The following is a 21,229-nucleotide window of genomic DNA, read 5'->3' as shown; positions in this document are numbered from 1 at the left end:
TGTTTCCAGTTCTTGAAACAGCCTGGGCTTCTACTGACCAGTAGAAGAACCGTGTCATCCTCAGAAGGCAGAATTAGGGTGTGTGGAGCGAGGTGGGGGACTGGGGACAAGAAAGAAAGCAGTCCACGGGGCAATAACTGGGGCTGTGCCTGGCTGCCACAGAGGCCAAGGGATCCCAGAGGCCAAACTGCAAAGCCACCTGTAGTGAGACCCTCCCCCCAGGCCTAGCTGGTTATCCCAAGCCTTTGGTGTTAGGTGACTGTCCTGCCCTGCTGAGGGCAGTCTGCTATGCTTTGGGTGTCTCTCCTGAGAGGGAATGGGCAGAGAAGCTTAGCTGGTTTTTGAGTACTGGAAATATAAAATTGCTGATTGAATGATGTAACTTAAAGTGACCTGTGGACTTTGGTTATAAAGTGGCTGATGCCATCGTAGGATCTGCTACAGGATTTATCCAGAAACAGAGGTAACTGTGAGCATGGAACAGGGAAGAGTAAAGCTGCGTTTGCAATGGACCTCATGAGCGCTTCTTGTTCTAATGATGGCAATGTATAATAATATGCAACTTACAGAGGGCACACAGAGTACCTACACTGGGCAGTGGGTGCCACAGGACTGATGTTGATCTACATAGGAATAGTCCAGGCATGAAAGTGAATGGACTCATAATGCTTTTAATCTCTTGAAATGCTGCCAAAGTGACCTTATTTAGCATTGTGATCATAGGAAGTATGACTGAAAGCTGCACTGAATGTTTAAGTAAAATAGTTTGTGTAAAAGAGACATTTCCATTAATGCCTCCTCACTTTGGACAGACTTACCCCATCATTCTTGCCTCTTTCTGAAGCAGTTCTGGACGTCTTCATTCCTGAGTGTCTTTAGTTCCGCTGTCATGGCTGCCTTGATGTCCTAAATTGGTTCAAAATGTTTAGCTGTCATAGTCATCTTGACTTGGGGACGAGCCAGATGCTACATGGTACTAGGTCCCATGGATAGGGTGGATAAAGACACACCGTAATATTCTTAGGAGCCCACCTTTCTATTGGATGGGACTTGGTAGTAGCACTTGCTGTATCTTCTTAAATCATACCATGTCAAGACATGCAAGAGAACTTGCAGAACTACTTCAGAGAGTGTGGTAACGATGACGGGATGAGTACGTCTGAAATGAAGAGGAGCCTTCTGAGGGGGGCTAACAGCAGTATATCTTTTACTGTAATCATTTTTTATTTAAACACACTAGTTTTTGATCAGCCTTTGTATAAAATGTGCTTTGTGGTTACCTTCAAATGATAGGACCTCTTGGTTTTGCAGCAAGAAGTCCAAACATTCTTTGTGGTAATGGCCTTAGTTTCTGTGCCGTGGATGCTTCTGATTAAGCCATTTTTTCTTAGAGCCAAGCATCGGAAATCCCAGGTAAGGGCTGGGTTTCAGTTCACCACTGTGGGTCATGGGGTGGCTTCCTGGAAATGGAGTCTAGGGGTAAGGGAGGTGTTGAGGATTGACCGTCACCGTGTGCGACTGAGGCTGTGTGGGGGATGAAAAGATTACTCAGAGAGTGAGTCGGAACACCAAGAGGGCAAAGGGACCGTCCTGAAGAGAGCACTCATCATGAAACAGTCTCCAGAGAGGGGCCCCAAACCAAGAACTCTCCAGCTTTTACTTAGCATAGCAAAGCAAGAGAAAAACAGAAGTGGCAGGTTCCTTCACAGTGTAACCACTCAGTGCTCAGCAGGTGCGGGCTGCAGGTGCATCCTCTCAGCAGGGTCCCTCCCGGGCCCTTTATTTCCAACACAACTACACTCACGTTTCCAAACACACTGACTCTGGGGCCCAGAAGACTGCTCAGGGTGAACACGGATCCTCTAGGGATAGGTAATGATAGGTAAGGGTTTGAACTTGGTTGTTTTATTATTGGACATAGAAGTACTTTCCATAGCTTTAGTTTTTAAGTGAGTATTCAGAGTTTTTCAGCCAGGCCCTATGGCCTGTGCAGGTAATCCCAGCTACGTCGGTGACTGAAGACTGAAGTAGGATTGTGAGTCCACAGACAGCTTGCGCAACCTAGCAAGATATGTTTGTAAATGAAAACTGGTTTTCTTCAGTATTCTAAAGTTGTAAGATTTTATTATGTTAGTTTCAGAATGTGTCAGGGAATTAGGTAAAGTAATAAAGGAGTTCAAATAAGTCACTTTGTATTTTTTGGTGATTTCCCCCTTTTGCCAAATACCAATTTCTGCCTCTTCCTCCCTTTGTCTAAACTGTTCCTGAGATATAAAGTTATGTAGGGACTAAAGAAAAAAAATATCAACGTAAAGCAAAGAGGATTTAGGAAGATTAGCCCTCCAATGGGACACCAGAGTCTAGTTGTGACACACAAATGCTGCTTGAGATGATTCTTTGCTTTCCCCATTAGGACGAAGGATTAAGTGGAGTGAACTGAGATCACATAGGTTTTCAAGGGTTGAAAGTATTTTTAGACTATTTTACTTTTCTGAAATCTGCATTGGTTATTGATCTCAAATACGGTAAAGAGAATGATGCAGCAAAGAACACTTTTTTATTTCCTTAACTAGGAAAAGACCAAGATGGTGAAAGGAGTGTGGGGTCACCTCATAAGAAGCTGGAGGACTGGATTCAAATTCTAGGTCCTATGTGGTTCCTCTGAGTTCATATGAGGATCTGTCTACCATGCTAGGAGGTTAGAAGGTATTTAGTTAAACAGTGTCTTGGTCCAGGGCAGAGAGACACAGCGAGATCTAACCCTCGGTACCTCCTGCTGCCACTGGAAGGCTTGCTTCCTGTGGGCAGCCAGCGCAGGCAGGGAGATGCAGCCAGGTATGCCTTGTGTGCCCACAGGCTGCCACTGGTTCCTATGCTTCCTTTGGGCAGCCAGCATTCACCAGGAAATCAGACAAACACGCCCCTGTTTGCCTACTGCCATTGAAGGGGTCCTGGTGTAGACACACAGGCTGAGAGAAGCAGCAGCCCTGTCACCACATGCCCCTGAGCATCAGGGGAGCCTCAGTGTAGTTGCACAGGTCTGGAGAAACCTTCCCCATGCCCTGCCACCTCCCTGGGAACCTGGGCTCAGAGAAACCCAAGTGCCTGTTCCATCCCCCTACACTGCAGAGGAGCAGCCAATGTGGGAAGTGCCTAGGACCCCACAACTGGCTTATTGGGAGGAACCAGGTGAATGTCAAGAGTAAAAGGCAATCTCAGACCTCCAGCCCACACAGAACAAGTCTAGGAGATACAGTCATGAAAGAAAATGAAAGTTGCACACCTGAAATCTCTGAGGATAGCAACTGAAATAAACAACTTTAAGAGACTGTAAAAGTATCAGATCAGAAATAATGTCTCAGGTCAAGAAGAAATCACAAACATAATGAAAGAATTGCTGAGCATATCTAAAGAAGGCATAGATTAAAAAAAAGAGGAACATAGAAAAATGATGGAAACCTTGAAGGAACAATATAGAAAAGAATTACAATGCATGAACAGATTCAAAGAGATATCTAGGAAATTAGAAAGTTGATCAAAAACTGACAAAACTGCTTGAAAAAGACTGAAGATAGACTTTCAGACATTGAAGACAGGATTGCAGGTAGTGATTGAGAAAGGAAACATCTCTTAAAAATAACAAGGAATCAGGAAATAACAATTCAATTGCTACAAGATGATGCAAAGAGAAATAATTTAAGAATGATGAGTATCAGCGAAGGAGCAGGGGTCAACACAAATGAAATAAAAAGACTACTTACAGAAGTAATGTCACAAAACTTCCCAAACGTGGGAAAAGGATCTGGCATGCAGATAAGTGAGGCATATAGGACTCCAGCTAGCCATAACAAAGGTAAATCTACACCCAGATATATCAAGATCCCAAAAATGCAGCATAAGAACAGAATATTAAAAGCTATTAGAGAAAAGAAATAGATCATCTATAAAGGAAAACCAATTAGAATCATTAGCAGACTTATCAATATAAACCATTAAGTCAAGAACAGTTTGGAGTGAAGAATGTCAAATCATGAAAGAAAAAACTTCCAACCCAGATTGATGTACTTTGCAAAACTATCTTTCAAAATTGATGGAAAAATAACATACTTCCATGATAAAGAACAACAGAAGGAATTCACGACTACCAACCTTACAGAGAGTGCTAAAGGGTATTCTAGAGAGAGATAAAGATGACCATGGTTCCAGGAACAGCATCAGAGGAGGATGGCCAAACAAGACAGGCAATTGAATGAAGGGGAAAAGTGGAGGGCCAATAGCAGGAGGATAGCAGGGCAAGACAAACCAATGTGTGCTGATTGCAACCATTAATGTAGATGGCCTCAGGTCAGCAATAAAAAGAAACACAGGGAGAGTGAATCAAAAAAAAGATTCATTGATATATAATACACAAGAGACACTTTAATTCAAGAGAAAATTCATAGAGTGAAAGTCAAAGAGAAAACAACTGTTTCATGTGACAGGAGACCAGAAAACAGCAAGGGTAATTTGCCCATGAACTGCAGAATGGGTAACAAAGATATGGTATTTTCATACAATGGAAAGCTACCCAGCTATAAAGTCGGATAATCTCAAAGCTCTTGAAGGTAAATGGAAGCAACTGGAGATCATGCTCATGGGTGAAATTGTTTGGACTCACACGGGTGAACACCGAGTTATCTCCCCAGTGTAAAAAACTGAAGGAGCTAGTGGGATCCAAAAAGCATGATAGATATCATGAAAGTGATAAGGGAGGAAACATCTAAAATTAGAAAGTGGTAACCACTGTTAATTTTCTATTATCTTCTTTTGAATTCTTTTTTTTTTTTTTTTTTGTAATTTTTTAAGGTTTGGTTTTATTCTGTCTTGTTTTGTTAGTTTTACTGTGTCTGATGGTATGGACAGCTATTTTGAAGATAATGGAATATATTATGGTAGTCATTGTTGATTTTCTATTATCTTGTTTTGAAGTCCTATAATGTTTTCATTCTTTTGCTTTGTTTGGTTTTAGTCTCTTTCATATTGTTTGATTTCAATATGTGTGAAGGCATGGACAGCTATTTTGAAAAAAGAGACATTATGGTAGCCATTGTTGATTTCCTGTTGTCTTGTTTTGAAGTCTTGCATCACTTGCATTGTTCTGTTCTGATTTGTTTTATTCAGTTGTGGTTTATTTATTCTCTTTAAAATAAAAAAGTGTCTTTGTTTGCTTTATAACTTTTAAATATTTAAACATATGTTGAATATACTTCCATACCCCTGCCCACAGCCCTCCAAATATTAGGTGCAGATTTGCTAAAGAAATAAAAGTTCTTTTTAATGCCTAATTTACAATGTTCCTATGAAATTATTCTAGGAAAGCCTGGATTCAGGATGTTAAAATTCACAGTGACTTGAAAGAAATACAAATTAAGCATCCCTAATCCAATATGCCCTAGAATCTAAAACTTTTTGAGGTCTTAAATGTTATTGCAAATGGTAAATCCCACACCTGAGTTCATGTGATGAGTTGTAATCAGAATGCAGATGTAGGTAACCATCATGGTGGTGCATGCCTGTAACTCCAGCAGTGTGTAGGGAGTGGGGGCCGGGGTGGAAGGATTGCAAGTTCAAGCCCAGTCTGGGAAATTTAGCAACTTAGCCAGACCTTGTCTCAAAAAAAAAAAAAAAAAAAAAAAAAGGCTGGAGATGTGGTTCAGTGTGAGGCTCTCAATTCAATCCCCAGTACCACCAAAACCAAATAACAACAGCCATAGCAACCACACTTATATTTTAATGATAAAAATATCATTAAATTACCACCAGCCTATGTGTATAAGGTGTTTATGGAACACAAATGAATTTTGTGTTTGCACTTAGGTTCCATGCACATGCAAATATTCCAAAATTTGAAAAAAAAATAGAAATATTAAACATGTCTAGTCTCAATCATTTCAGATAAGAGGTTCTCAATATGTATTGCATTCAAATTTTGGAGTAAAACCAGCCCGATTAAATTATGATTGTACCTAGATTATTTTCTTTGAATTTTTGTCTTTTTAATTTTTTGGCACTAAGGATCTACTGATTGCTAGACAAATGTTTTACCACTGAGCTAAATCCCCAGCCGCAAGGGGCATTTTTTTGAGACTGGGTCTCACTATGTAGTTCAGGTTAGGCTTGAACTCAATATATAGCCCAAGCTGGCCTCTTGCTTTGGTCTCCCAAGTAGCTGTCATCACAGGTGTGTGACATCACGTCCAACTCATGATTTTATTTTAGAAAGTGTATTTGCGTTAAAAAAAAAAAAACAAAAAACAAAAAACTTAACCTTAAAAGCCAGGCATGGTGGCACACTCCTATAATCCCAGCACTTGGGAGGCTGAAGCAAGAGAATCGTTTGCAAGTTCAAGACCAGCCTTTGCTACAGGGTGAGCCCAAGGCCAGCCTACACTGCATAGTGAGACCCTGTCTCAAAAAGACAAAACCAAACAAAACAAAAAGTTTCATCTTTCTTAGTTAATTTTGTCCATAGAAATATGGTTAAATCACACGGCTCTGTTGAAGGTACAGCTGACTAGCTGGGAGAGCATGTGTTTCTGTAACCATAGAAAGACACTTTCGTGCTTGCTTTGCTTTTCTGTGCATCATTTGTCATTTTCTGGAGTCCTGTAGAAAAAAAGCATATATTCTGGAATCAGCCCTCCTGGATTTGAATCCTGGTTAGTGTCGCTTAGTAGTAGCTTTACCAGCTGTGTGGTCTTAGACATATTTCTTAGCCTGTCTGTGCCAGTTTCCTTCTCTGCACAGTGATAATTATGCTTGTACAAAGTGGGGTTTTTTTGAAGGCTGAGATAACATTATGAAAATTTAGACCAGTTTCAGACACATTGTTAACAGTTATTTTAAAATAAGTCTCACTAAGTTGCCAACGTTCAACTTGCAACTGTCCTGCCTCAGCTTCCTGGAGTGCTGAGATTACAGGCATGTGCCACAGAACTGGGCCACAGCTAACCTTTAAGAGACTTTATTGTATGCAGCATGGTTATAATAATAAGGATGTGTTTAGTGTTCTCTTGTTTGCTTGTTTGACAGCTACAGGCATTCTTGGTTCAAGAAAATACCACAGAGGATGTTGAAGGTGGCATCTCCAGCCCCTCTGGTTCTGCAGACACCCACGAGGCTCAGGACGACCATGAAGAGGAGGTATCTGGGACCAGGGCACCCAAGACAGCCCCCCAGTTTGCACAGATTGTGAAGGACTTGGTTCTATTAGTTGCTCGGTGTAGGAACTGGGCCATCCATACGAACACAGGCCTAGGTCTGGGAGAGCCTGAGGCCCCTGCTGGTCTCAGTCCTGGAGTACCAGTGTTTTGGGAGGTAGGGAAGAGGGAATTCCAGAGGGTATTGGAAAAATTCTTTCCCAACCACTCTGGGAGCATTTTAATATTTTGGCAGAGCACTGCTGAATCCGTAATAGGAGGCAAGTACCAGCTGCAGAGCTAGTTGCATGGGGGTCCTAGTGTTGCTGAGGTACCCCACCAAATGGCTGTATTCAATCTTCTCTAGCCAACTGGTGCCCTGAATGCAGCAAGGCTCACATCTAGCTTAAGCTATTGGGGCAAAATGTGGATTACTGATTCAGAGCCATCTTCTCACACGTACGCACGTATGGCTAGCATAGCTTCTTTGCCCCATGACTTCCATCTTGAATTGGTTCACTTATCTTTTACCCTTAACTGCCTCCTCTGAGAAACCATAGCTTGTTTTTTTTTTTTCTCTCCTTGCCTGTCCCCTCATTTTCCCAGAGGGAGGCAGCTGGCTGTGTTTCTGTGGGGGCTGAAGTCAGACCCAATCCTCTGGGAACTTTTCCTGGGCTCTAGTCCAGTTCTAGAGTGGGGTCTTGCTTTCCATGATGGCCAGAGACACTACATATGGCTCCATTTTTGTAGCTAATTATTTAAAGAATCTCAGTTCAAATGAATGGATGGCCATCTAGAATTAGTGGAAAAATCTGAACCATAGGAAATTTCCCTAAGACGCCAGGGCCAGAGATGAAGCCAAGGTACTGGCTGTGGTTATGACTAACTCTGTCTGAGCTGCTGGACCCACACTCAAGTCCCAGCGTGTGCAGGCTGAGTTCCTTCATCTGTTCTGCTCACAGCCTCGATATAGAGTGGGCAGTTTCCACTGGGACCTCTGCGACCTGGCTGCCCTTGTCTAGGACTGTAGCCTCCTTCCTCCCTCCCCAAGCGTAGTCAAGCAGGGATCTGTTTTCCTGAGGCAAGTGTAGGCTTGACCTTGCTTCCCTCTCAAGTGTCTCCCTGACCTCTCTTCTCACCAGGAGTTAGCCAAGTTCAAGTTCAGGGCCACATCTGCCCACATGCCAACTGCAGCCACCATCATTTCAGACCAGCTGGCCACACACTGGGTGAACCTCTCAGATTCCCCCAGGTTTAGCAATTTGTAGAACAATTCACATAACTCGGGAAAAGGCTCTGCAGTCAAACTTCTTTATTATAGTGAAAGGATGCAAATCAGAACTAGCCCAAGATGGAGGCATGTAGGATAATATCTAGGAGCTGGAGAGCTCCAAAATGAAGCTTCTGTGCCTTAGGGACGCATTCCTGTCCCAGCACCAGTGTGCGACAGGATGTACACAGCATGCCACCAGCCCAGGAGCTTGCTGGACGTCAGTGTCCAGGGTTTCTGGGGTCCCATTCTGCAGACAGGTTGGTCCACGTCAGCCATTTCTAGTTCCTCTCATTCTCCAAGAACTGTTCCAAGTCCTTTGCCACATGGCTGGACGTTCTAGTGTAGGGCCCTATAATCTATCAGTGAATAGCAAAAAGTGCTGGAGGTTTAGGGCTCCTGCTGGGATTTGGGACCGAACTGGCCCTCCTCCTCTATCCCTGCTTGCTCCATTCCTGACCTCCCCCCTTCCCTTTAATTTTTGTAGCTGTTTCCATGGTTGAATTGACTTTTGTCTTTTCTCCACAACCCAATGTATTGACCACATCCTCCATCCCTCCCAGAGGCCTCTCTGTCCTTATGTCCTAAATCGTGGCTGTCATTTCTCCAGTTACTTTGATCTGTGCTTTCTGGTGCGACCCAGTGTGGCTCCTGAGGTTCTTGGGGTTAAGGACCAGCAAGAGGATGAAAAAAAATAACGAAAAGAAAAAGCTGGGGTCAGGTGGAGCCCTTAGCTTCCTGATGGGAGGAAAGGAACTGCTCAACCACTGTAGCACCTTTATTTATCTACTGGATAAGATGATTTCAGCCCCTCTGCCTAGCAACCCATTGCTTGGCAGGCCTCGGCCCCTTGCCTTCTTCATGCTGCAACAACTTGTCTACATAGCTTGTTTTGGTCTTTCTGTTTTTCCTCGGCTTGCTTGCTTTAGCTTCACACAAGTGATCTATCTCCAGCTTCAATGGCTCCCTACAGCTTTCCCCAACACTTCATTTTTCTCTTATCTTTGATGAAGGCGTTTCCCAAGGTCAGAGTCTCCTCTGCCTGACTTTTCCCTTGTTGCTCTTCCTCTTCCTCCCACAGATGAGGTTCCAGGTGTCTGCTTTCAGCCTGGTCTTTGCTTCCAGTTCCACCTGTGCAGAGATTCCATTCTATGACCTGCTGCCCCCCAAAACTCAAAGCGTGTGAGAGTCCCTGCTCTCCTTCCCTTCTAATTTCTCCAATGCTGCCAGTGTAGGAGCTCCAAGTTTCTTGCGCTCTGGGCTCAGGGGCCTTTGGAGCTCACGGTGACCCTAGCTGCTCATAGGTAGGAGGTCCTTCCTTGTGTTCCCAGAGGGCACTGCGGGTCTTCAGGCTATTTGTGTGTTGTCCCTGCTCTCTGTGAGCTGCTTGAGGGCAAGAGCAGATTGCTCCCACATTTCAGTGTGCAGGAAGGTAACCACTTCATCCTGCATTGCTGAGCAAATCTCAACCATGGCCCTTTTGTGTATGGGCCTTCTCCCCTCAAACCCACTCTGCTTCCACTCCTGCTCTCATCCCTGCCCTCCTCATACTTTATTTTTTCAGAAATTTCAATGCCCGAGTGGTGTCTTCTATTCCTCCCCTAAGCCAGTTCTCAATTTGGGCCTAATTATTTGCTCCCAAACTTGACTTTGTGATATTTCCAGCCTTTTCTCTACTGGGAGTCATTTTTCTTAACAGGAACAGTTTGCTTCTCTTTTACTTACTTGTATGTAGGTCCTCCCGCCCCCCACATGGCTCAGCATAAATCTCATCTCTCCTCCCCAGCCCACCTTCTCCTAGTAGCGTTTTCACTGATTTTGGGAAATGTTATCACACACAGCCTGTCCTATCGGTGCTACTAGCTCTCTTTCCTCAGGTGTATTAATATTAATATTCATTTTCCCTGAGTTACACAGGAAGTATCTTAACAGCAAAACCCATGTCTTATTCCTCTATGTGTCACTTTAAACATACATTTTGTGTGGAAGGCGGGGCTGAAGGAAGGGTGAAGAATGGTAGGAAAACACAATTAGAGAGAAAGAATGAATTCTAGTGATTCACAGCACAGCAGGTGACTATTGTTTACAGCAACCTGTTATATAGATTTTTAAGGAACTAGAAAAGAGGAGCTCAATAGCTCTGCACAGAAAGAAATCATAAGGAGCTGGAAACTCGAAAGGCCTGATATGTTCTGTACACAGGTTGAAATCCCACACTGTATCCACAATTAGGTACAATTACTACATGTTAATCAAAGCGTTAAAAAGTAAAGAAATAGATTTTGATGTGCTCAATCCAAAAAGGTGGAAAAGGAAGTACTTGCTGAAACAATTAAAATGTTCCCTTTCAGTTCAACTTCGGAGACGTCTTTGTTCACCAGGCCATCCACACCATTGAGTACTGTCTGGGCTGCGTCTCCAACACCGCCTCCTACCTGCGGCTCTGGGCACTCAGCCTGGCACACTCCGGTGAGTGTTAAAGCACTCAGCATCCAGGCCCGGCTTCCCAGAAGCCCTGCCAGGTCTCCCCAAAACCTCTGCTGAGTCTCAGCACTTCCCACCGGGGCCTAGGTTAGAGGTCAGGGCTTTAATATGCAAATCTGGATTGGAACACAAATGCTCAGCACGCAGCAAGTCCTGTGGCTTGTGTTCTTTTGTGCTCTGTTTTTTTGTATGTAAGTCATGTTACTCCGATTTAGTCGTGGTGCTCTAATAGCTGTAGTTTGCTTTTTGTTGGTGAATAATATGCTACCAAGTATAAGGTGTGGTCAAAAATTGAGGTGAATGTTTACAATTTAAGAATTTATTACAATCAAAGACATATTGTGATTAACCCCTGCACACACACCCCCACCCCGCAAAATGAATCCCCTGACTTGAGGCACACTTTCCCCATCATTCTCGCCACTTTCTGAACCAGTGCTGGAGTTGTCCTTTTTCCTGTCTTTGGTCGCACTGTCATGGTCGTCTCCATGTCCTGAGTCAATTCCCAACATTTACCTTTCGGGGTCACTGTGGCTTTGAGGAAAAGCCAGGTCTTGTGAGCAGCGTGGTGAGGATGCACGGTAATGTTCTGATGAGCCTGGCGCTCTGTGGGATGGCTCTGAATAACAGCGTTCTCCGTAGTTTTGATCAGACCTCATACAGACATCCAGGAAAGAGCAGCTCCAGGACTTCTTCAGAAAGTGGCAAGAATGGTGGGGTGAGTGGGTTTACAGGGAAGGGAGATGAATGGCTATGTGTTTTTTACTGTAATATGTTTTTTAAAAATACAAGCGTTCACTATATACAGCATTTTGATCGTGCCTCTTGTTTGTTTTTCTCATGATGGAAACTCCCCCATTGGGGACAAAGATGCCAGAGTAGCCATTTATGCTCAGGCCCCAGGACACTTCCACCTCAGCATGGGGCTCTGATGATCTGAGATGATGATCTGAAACTAACCTGCATTTCCAAGCCAGACCCCTGGGTTGAGACTGTTGTTTGTGTCTTGCAGAACTGTCTGAAGTCCTCTGGACCATGGTCATGAACATCGGCCTCCGTCTGCAAGGCTGGGGAGGATTTATCGGGGTCTTTGTCATTTTTGCTGTGTTTGCCGTCCTGACAGTGGCCATTCTCCTCATCATGGAGGGCCTGTCTGCCTTTCTCCATGCCCTGCGGCTGCACTGGTGAGCACGCTGTTCCTGGGATCTGTGGGGTGGCGTGAGGAGGTACCAGCTGCAGGGCCAGCAGACTAGGCACACAGCCTCACCTGCGTGAGACATTGGAAATATGTGTGCCTTGCCAGAACATGAGTTCAGCCTTCTGTTTGGACAACAGCAAACAATGTAATAACATACATCGATTCCTCTTTTAAAAATCAAGCCTTCTTTTGTGTCAGTAACCAGCTTTAAGTAAGTGGTGCCTCTGAGCACAGCTAAGGCCACAGATCTGAAGTAGGCTCAGTGATGTGTGCTGTGCAGGGCAGGAGCTATATTTTAGAACAAGGTACTGAATTCTAAAGTGGCATTCACAGATGTACCCAAGGACTAGCCGGGGCACAGGTCAGGGCAGCCACTGCTCTGCAGCAGCATGGCCCACAGTTGGGAACAGGTAACCCTGGGAACGCCTGTTGCATTGTGCTGGAGTGGTCACCTAAGGCTGTGCAGGGTGGGCATCTTCCCCTGGTGAGATGGGAGGTGGGCCGGGCTGCTGTGCTATAGCCCACGAGGCCCAGAGGGTGGGCTGGGTGGGGAAGAGAGCAGGTAAGAGGGCAACGGGAGGACTTGGGATACCGTCAGGGTTCCCACGGCAGCCACCAGCTGGGACAGCATTTCCTATCTGGCCTTCCTGACCTTTAGCTTGCTTCTCACAAGCGTTCTGCTTCTTGTCTCCTCCCGCCACCTCTAACTTGTGTGTTTAATCACCTTTCCTTCCGTGGCCCCCCACACCAGGGTGGAGTTCCAGAACAAGTTCTACGTCGGAGCTGGGTACAAGTTCTCTCCATTCTCCTTCAAGAACATCCTGGAAGGGACGGCGGAGGAGTAGTTTCAGTCCATGTTTCCTGCACCAGGGCCTGGGCCAGCAGTGGGTGTTGAGTCCTGCTGCCGATGGAGAGTGTTTGGTGGATGTTAGTTCTTGGTCACCCGCGGAGACATGAAGCAATGTGCTATTTGGGGTTTGATAACCGTATCAGAGGCGAATTGTTCTGGCAATTCCTTTGGACTTCATGGGAGGTCTTAATTACCAAGTAATAAAATGATTGGGATTGAGGGGAGGTGATAAACCAAGTCTTCTTGTCATATTTGAGGTATTATAATCAAGAAAACACACAAGTGAGCCATTTTTTTCCTGTAGGATGCCTTTATTCAAAACCATCCCATAACATTTAATATCGATAATTATAGAGCAACAGAGAACAATGGAGTTACACAAACTAATCCAGGAGACCGATCGGGTTTATTATATTCCCTCGTTTCTCTCTGCCTCACCTTGTCTCCAGCTTAGCATTACACGCCTGAGAACTTTCTCATGAATTTCCTCTCCAGGCAAGGAAAAACAGGTCGAGTCCTCCGCAGGCAGGGAGGGGAGCCCTGGTGCGGCTTTGCTTGGGCCAAGGGCTGTGCAGTGAAGTGTGACAGTCCTCGGTCACATAAAATGCGTGCTGAGTAACTGGAGAAGGAGGCCCCGAGGGTGTGGGCAGGGCCTGAGGGTGGGGAACCAGGAAGGGCTGCCACACCGTCTGGCTCCTGGCCCCTTTCTCAGGACACCTGGCCTGGCCCACTCCCAAGATCCTGCTAGGATTCATTCCACAGGCTGTTTGTCTGAAGGGCCTTTACCCAGGTGGAAAATCATCTCTGTGGTAGCCAAGTATTAAAGCTTATTTTTGGAGTGCTTAACAATTGAAGAAGTCCTTTCACACAGAATTTAGCTCTAAATATTCATCACCAGTAAACGAAGTTCTAAAAGAGCTGACCAGAGTGAATTTGCCTTTGGGGTGGGGCTCCTTTTTGCCTCCAAGTTGCCATCCACATGTGGGACTGACAGGCAAGTGCAAGTAGCTTTGCTGTCTCATGGCGGAAGCTTCTGTGTCACTGTGGGTCGAGTCCTGCTTTCAGCACTGTGGCGCCCAGGAGGTGTCCATTTAGGGAGTTTGTGCAAAGAGTGCTAGCTGGAGCTGGGGATGTTTGCCTTTGTGTTCTGACTCTGACACTTTGTCATGTGGACTCTTGGGCAAGAAACAGAGTTGTCCATCCATGGTCAGCTGGGGACTATAGCCTCTGCCTCTGGCGGGGTGCCGCTGGACACCATTAGGTGGGTCCCAATCATTTGCCCTCTAAGTTTGACTGGCAACAGCTGTGAGAAAGTGTTGCCTGGGAGAATGGCTCCCTGCCCCTGCTCATACTGTTTGAAAAACTCTGCCCACAGAAACGCAAGTTCATTTCCTTCCTGCTGGCTACTGATCTCTGTCTCCAGAAGGGATTAATCTCCCCTTTGGAAGGGCTCAGGGGAGGGCTGCTGGGCAGGGGTGTGCCCAGGTGTCAGTCCTGCCCTGGGGTGCGAGGCTGTCCCTGCTGCAACCTGGTTGGAGCCCTGAGAAGAGGAAGAGGGAGACCTGGGGCCAGGCGTCTCACTTAGGTGCTTTCTGGGCAGAGAGGCCATCAGTGCTCCGAATTCCACCGCAGACTTGGCTGGACGAGGGGCTGTGAAGGGACAGCTTCCCAAGAACCAAGCACAGGTAAGAACCCTGCAGATGGACCCATGAAGGCAGAGCTGCCTGCTGCTCCTGCCTCTGGCCAGCAGGAGGGAAGTTAACTGTTAGCACACAGCTGAAGGCAAATGGGGTGTGAACATTTCCTTCTTTCTATTGATATTATAAAATAAACTTCGGGGGCTGGGGATTTAGCTCAGCGGCATAAGTACCAGCTTTGCAAGCAGGCAGTCGTGAGTTTGATCCCCGGTACCGGTAAAAATGAAAAAAAGACAAAAAAAAATTAAAAAAAAAAACAAACAAACAAACTTCACACACACTCCTTCACGCACACATGCAAGCACATATTCTTCAGCTTTAAAATTATCCTCAATTTTAAAATTATCTTCAGGGGCCCAATTATTTCTAGCTAAGAAATCTGGTACATCAAAACACAATAAAATGAAATGTCACACAATCCTTTGCAATTTGTATTAATGAAGCTTGAGGTTCATTGCAGCCTTTGTGTTTGGGGGAAATTCCCCCAACCTGTCCATTTTTTTCGCATGCTGTTTTCTGAGATTACTCTCCCTCCTGTTGTTTCTAGGAGTTGATGATAAAGAGCAGGCTTTCTCTCCAACACCTATAACAAATCACTTGCGTATTGCACTGGTCTTGTCTGGCTCATCTTCCTGCGTCAGAGTAAAAGACAAGCCAAGTGAGGGTGAGTAGGTGCCAGACCTGTCAGAGGGGGCGATTTCAGAGTTAAGATCTCTGAAATACTTTATCTTCTTCTGTCTTGATGAAACTTTTTGTTGGAACCTGAGAAAATTGGATGAAAATGCTTTCCGAAGAATCTTAACTGACTCTGGGTAGAAGCTCCTGTCACCCCTTAGAACACCATCTGCACACACGAATGTGAAACCCTGACAACCCACCCACATGCCCAGCAAAGGGTCCTGCTGTAAACCCTGCATCTCCAGGGGGGCTCAGAGGAGCGATTCCCCTGAATGAGGCAACCTCCTTGGCCGCAGAACTGGACTGTGACCATCCTAAGGCAGGGCATGAAAAAGGTGGATGTCACCGTGGTAGACCCCAGACACTGCTCTGGTGTCCGGGCTAGGGCCACCCTGCTCCTCAGTGGAGTTTGAGCGAGTTACAACTCACTTTGTCTCACCTCCAGGAACCACAAAGTCTTTGAGAAAAATAAAGTCTGAAAGCCCTTTCTTCCTGTAAAATAGAGTGGTTTTTGCAGACTTAAGGAATGTAGACCCACTGGAACACTTTTAGTGGAAAGGACCCATTTTCCCTGCCCCCTCTTGATAAGGCAAAGCAAGGGTTGAGCGAAGTTAGACCCCTGCTGGGGGGTCTTGAGCTCTTCCTCCCCAGTGGGAGCCTAATACAAGTGACCATGGTTTCCACCACCACTTACATTGGCCCTTGAAATGCACTCAGCTTCTTTTAGAAAACAATGAACTTCTCTTCACTTTTGGGTGTTTCTTCATTTGAATCCAGTATGTTAGTGTGATATGAGCAGTAAAGACCTCTGCTATGTACTCTTTTTTTTTTTTTTTTCCAAATCCACTTTATTTCAAAAAGAAAAAACAATTTCAAAACATGTTAGGTAGGGGGCAACAATGATACATACATTTCACATTGTCAATCCCCAAATCAGTCACCCAGAGCACAAGACATCTGCATTCAATTGTCTGAACGATACCAGTACAAATCTTTCTCTTCAGTAAACTCAGAGAAATCAGTAGTGTAACTATCTTAACTGTTTTTGTATACATATATACATACATATACATATGTTGTGTCATTAAGCTTCTCACACTAGTGAGGCAAGTTCACTGATGGGGATGCTCTCAACTTGCATCCATTTACCCATAAAGGTCTCCAGTTTCTCCTTCTTTGTACTGTACCTTCTTATGATGCAAGGATCCAGTGCCATATCTGACAAACATCAACTCATTTAATCCTCATAACAGATGTAAGGGGAAGGTTATGAGTTAAGAATTGTTCAAAACTGCCGAGTATCACAGACTGCAGTAACAGTGGCTTCATCCAGAGTGAACTTTATTTTTGTGTGTGAGAGAAAGAAAAAGACGGGCAGGCAGACAGACAGACAGACAGACAGACACAGAGAGACTGAGACTGGGCTGGCTTCTCCTGTCTTCTGTATTTTATCCCATCTGGGCCCCCACCCTGTTAGTTGTGCTGTCATGGCTTCCTGGATGTCCTGGGTGGATTCAGAACCTCGGCTTATTTTTACTTTGTGGAAGAGTTTCTACAAGCCTCCTCCCCGTCGGAAGGTGCTCGGCGGCAACTTCACCATGTTTTTTATCAGGTATCATGGAGACACTCAGGAAAGGGATTTCCAGGACTGCTTTTCAGACAGTACTGAGACCCATGGGCTCAGTGTGGTCAGAGTAAGGACAGTATCTCCCCCTCAGGATTAATCCCTCGCAGGATTAATGACAGTATCTTTTACTGTAATAATTTTAAAAATTTTAAATATTCATCATATACTTTGATTACCTCATGTGAATCTTTGTCTGTTTATCACCATCCTCAGAGTAAAATGCCTTGGTCAACACTGTGTCATCTGTTTCCTAAGTGCCCTCGAGAAACATGTACTAGGCAGGCACGGTGATGCCTGTGCACAGACACCCCTGTAACTCCAGCACTTAGGAGGCTGAGGCAGCAGGATGTCTGAGAATTTGAGGCCAGGTTGGGCCATATAGTGAGTTCAAGACCAGCTAAAATGTGTAGCAAGCCCCTGTCTCAAAAAAACAAAACAAACAAACAAATTTTAAAAATGTACCAGTTTACATTTCTTCTTGATCCCCAATCAATCTTTAACATTTTTGCAGGTCTGATAGAAGAAAATGGTTACATATAAACTCAAATAATGGTTGCAGACATGGACTCACCCTTGTTGTTTATTTTTCTATATTGGTCCTTCAGGTCTTTGACCCTGTATCATTTTCTTCTGACCCACAAAAACATCTATTACACAAGTGTTTGATATTCTATTTACCTTTCTTTAAATTAAAAAATTATTGACTTAATCAGCATACATGGTAATTTCAAACAGACGAACTTATGACAGAAACAAAGCATCTTTGGCTGGGGATTTAGCTCAGCAGCACAGCACCTGCCTGGCAAGGACAAGGTCATGAGTGTGACCCCAGCACAAAAAAAAAAAAAAAGAAAGAAAGAAAGAAAGAAAAAAGAATCTTCTTCTACTTCAACTTTCCCCAGCTCTAGAAAAATTTTTGTTTTTAGTTTTCTCGGTAATTACTTATATAATTAAAACACCATAATTATCCTTTATTTCCTGGTTTAACAAGAATGTATGAAGCTATTACTAAGAAAAGTGCTAATTTATATTATAGCTTCTCCTTTTTGTTATTCCCCCAATATTTTGTAGCATCCTACTTTTATTAAATGTTGTTTATTTGTTTGTTTTTTGAATCCAGAGAGTTCTGCCACTGAGCCACAAGCCTAGGCCTCAGTATTTTATTTTGAGATCCCCATCTCACTAACTTTCCCAGGCTGGCCTTAAACATGAGGTGCTCCTGCCTCAGCCTCCTGAATAGCTCATCACACCTGGCCTCTTAGTTATTTTTATAATTATCAAAAGTATACCTAGACCTTTAGTTCTAACTTGGAAAGTATAAAGTCTTACTATGTCATTCTGTTTTCCCCTTTTATTTGGTCCACTTATTTATTTAAGAAACAAAGTCATGAGCTGGGCATACAGCTCAGCAGCAAAGCACCTGCCTGGCAAGTGCGAGGTCCTGAGTTTGATTCCTGGTACCGAAACAAAATAAAACAAAAAGCCAGAAAAAAAAAAAAAAAAAAAAAAAAAAAAGGAAGGAAGTTAATTTATTCTGTAGAACTTCCCGCATTCTAGATTTTCCTTACTGCATGTACTTGGGGTAGTTTAACACGTTTTTACACTCCCTGTGTAAACTGCTCCATTCTATTTTCCAAAATCATTTCCCAGGCCGTTCCTTGGGATACTTCTGCCAACCACGGCTCCTTGGGCACCACAGCGGGTCACCCCCGCCTGACCGGCCGCACAACCTCACCCACATGGCAATAACCCAGTTACAGCCCACTTCCAGATCTGTTACTTATTAGGAGTTGCAGGACAGTGACAATTTAATTTCCTCTGAAAGTCAAGAGAACTTCCAGGTCACAGTTTTGTCATTGGCTACCTTGGTGCACACAAGAAAACCAAAGTGTTTGCTAGTTTTCAGAGTGAGAAATTTTTTCGTTAGTGTCCTCCGAAGGTGACTGCTGAGTCGTTTTAGCATAACTACGAGTGAAGGGTTTTAACTTGTGTGATGCACTGGAGCTGTTTGCCACTGTTATTTTTGCTGGCATCATTGCATCCTTAACGGCAGCATGGCAGGAGCTGCCTGCTCACCCTAATGGCACGTTTCACGCACTGCAGGTGTAGGGGAAGCACTTTCTCCAGACTAGCTCATGGAGTCCTCGCAACAACCTAGGAGTGAGGTGAAATCATGGTATTTTCCCTATTTTGGAGAGGAAGAAACTGAAGGATACGAAGGACAAACTCCTTAAGCCATGCTTTGTAGGTGGAAGGAAAAACATTTTAGAGACAAGGTCTCACTAGGTAGCCCAGGCTGGCCTCAAACTCCAGGTGATCTTCCCGCCTCAGCCTCCTCAGTGCTGGGATTACAGTTGTGTACCACCATGCCTGGCTCAGTTTTATTCTTATCAGCCACACACTCCCTCGCTCTGCCCTGTCCTAGTCTGGGAAGGAAAGAACTAGAATGCTATAGTGCGGTTCCAGAGGAAGTGTGGCTGAGGGTAAAACCTCCCTCAGCAGGGTTTGGCAAGGCTCCATGAGATTTTGCACATGGTGGGTGTCAGTCAGCATGCTGTCTTTGTCCTTCTACCTGGCAGTGTGGCAGGCACCGGGACCACATGGCATCCAAGCCCAACGAGCCAGTCGCCATCCTCAGCCTGCGCAGACTGAGCCTCTCGGGCCCAGAACCACAGCAGCAGAAAGGTAAGAGCCCTGCTCATCAGCCTGCTGGGTGACGGGGGTGGGGGGGTTGTGACCAGAGGCACTGGACCCTGGCATCGCCTTCAACACAGCAGCGCCCCTCTGCCCTCCCTTGTCAGAGCCCAAGACCTTCACAGTGGAGGACGCGGTGGAGACCATCGGGTTCGGCCTCTTCCACATCGCCCTGTTCCTGATCATGGGCAGCACGGGGGTGAGTGCCCCTCAGGGCTCCCTGAGTCTCTTCGTCTGGCCTCCTTGCTGGGCATTTAGGCTGTTTCTTAAGTGCGAGAGGGAGCAGGTGCTGGGCTCAGTATACACAGGTGCTGCGTCTCTGTGCCCAGAGAGTCAAAGCTCACATTTAAAATGATTTCTCCTGAGGTACAGGGAGATGGGGAGAAAACCCTGGCATTATTCTGTGTAGGGTCAGACACAAAGATCCCCAGTTCTCTTTTTATTTTGAGACAGGGTCTCACTGTGCAGTAAAGGCTGGCCTTGAACTCACTATGTAGGTAGGGTGGCCTCAAAATCATGACAATACTCCTGCATCAGCCTCCTGAGTGCTGAGATTATAGGTTGTGCCATCACACCTGGCCTCCAGATGTTTCTCCATCCCAGGAACCCAGGATATCTATTGTTCTTACAAGTTCCCGGCCCTTTCCAGGCACACGTGCCGCAGGCTGAGTGTGCCCTCCCAACTGCAGCTGAGGCCAATGTAGCAGTGTGAAGAGGGGACCCTGTAGGAGGTGACTGGAACACAATGGGGCATGGGTGTTGGGAACAGGACTGTACAGGGTTAAACTGCTGAATGAAGGGACCTCTGGCTGTGTCAAAAAAGCTCATATTCTGTCTTTAGAGGACAGGACAGGGCTGCAAGGGTAAGGCTGACACGCCCTGTTCCAGAGCAGTAAGACTGCCAACCTTGCGATCAACCAGCTCCCTTAATTACTGAGATTTATTGCCTTCGTTCGGACTTATTCATACTCTCACTGCCTGTACCCCGCAATCTGTAGAAACCCAATAAATACAGGTGCTCCAGAGAAAGGCTTTGGTTTCCCAAGCTGGTCTCTAATACCTGGGCTCGGGTGGGCCGCCTGCCTCGGCCTCTCAGATAGCTGAAACTACAGATGTGCTCCTTATAAATTATGGGCTCTCACCAGACACTGTGGTGCACACCTATAATCCCAGCACTCAGGAGGCTGAGGCAGGAGGATCACAGTGAGTTTCAAGGCCAGTCTGGACTCCAGAGTGAGTCCCTGTCTCAAAAAATCAAAGCAAACAATCCAGGCATGGTGGCATGGTGGCACATGCCTGTAATCCTAACACTTGGGAGGCTGAGGCAGGAAGATTGTTATAAATTTGAGACTAACCTGGGTTACAAAGTGAGGTCAAGTTCAGCCTGAACTGCATAGTGATGCTCCATCTCAAAAAAAACAAAAACAAAAACAATAAATTTCACAATCTTGAGTATTTTGTAGGCAGCACAGTAGCCTAAGACATTTCCCATATGCTGTTTGGAAAGACAGGTGTCTCCCATCCCAGGCTTTGAGAACAGTTGTGAAGTTTGT

General features: G+C 45.2%; 2 protein-coding genes across 6 annotated transcripts in view; both read left to right on the top strand.

The window, feature by feature from the left end:
• Atp6v0a4 (ATPase H+ transporting V0 subunit a4) overlaps positions 1-13,217 on the top strand; it is a 79,215-nt gene extending 65,998 nt beyond the window's left edge. For all 3 annotated transcript variants that reach the window (XM_013158625.3, XM_013158624.2, XM_003475513.3), the window contains exons 17-21: positions 1,312-1,413; positions 7,072-7,182; positions 10,800-10,917; positions 11,945-12,116; positions 12,882-13,217. In XM_013158625.3, coding sequence (XP_013014079.1) covers positions 1,312-1,413; positions 7,072-7,182; positions 10,800-10,917; positions 11,945-12,116; positions 12,882-12,975 — 597 coding nt within the window. In that variant the 3' untranslated portion in view covers positions 12,976-13,217. The remainder of the gene's footprint in view (positions 1-1,311; positions 1,414-7,071; positions 7,183-10,799; positions 10,918-11,944; positions 12,117-12,881) is intronic.
• A 158-nt stretch (positions 13,218-13,375) lies between these two features.
• The window catches only part of Svopl (SVOP like), a 59,013-nt gene continuing 51,159 nt past the window's right edge, over positions 13,376-21,229 (top strand). The window contains exons 1-4 of one of the 3 annotated variants that reach the window (XM_063250561.1): positions 13,376-14,665; positions 15,225-15,341; positions 19,562-19,667; positions 19,784-19,875. In XM_063250561.1, coding sequence (XP_063106631.1) covers positions 19,583-19,667; positions 19,784-19,875 — 177 coding nt within the window. In that variant the 5' untranslated portion in view covers positions 13,376-14,665; positions 15,225-15,341; positions 19,562-19,582. The remainder of the gene's footprint in view (positions 14,666-15,224; positions 15,342-19,561; positions 19,668-19,783; positions 19,876-21,229) is intronic. The other 2 variants (XM_063250562.1, XM_063250563.1) reach the window with 2 other exon arrangements.

The sequence above is a fragment of the Cavia porcellus genome, unplaced genomic scaffold (assembly GCF_034190915.1).
Source record: "Cavia porcellus strain 051 isolate PalLab524CR breed Dunkin Hartley unplaced genomic scaffold, mCavPor4.1 scaffold_6, whole genome shotgun sequence".
In the NCBI taxonomy this organism is placed as follows: Eukaryota; Metazoa; Chordata; class Mammalia; order Rodentia; family Caviidae; genus Cavia; species Cavia porcellus.
Note: the sequence above shows the minus strand (reverse complement) of the source record. Positions and strands in the feature narration are given on the sequence as shown.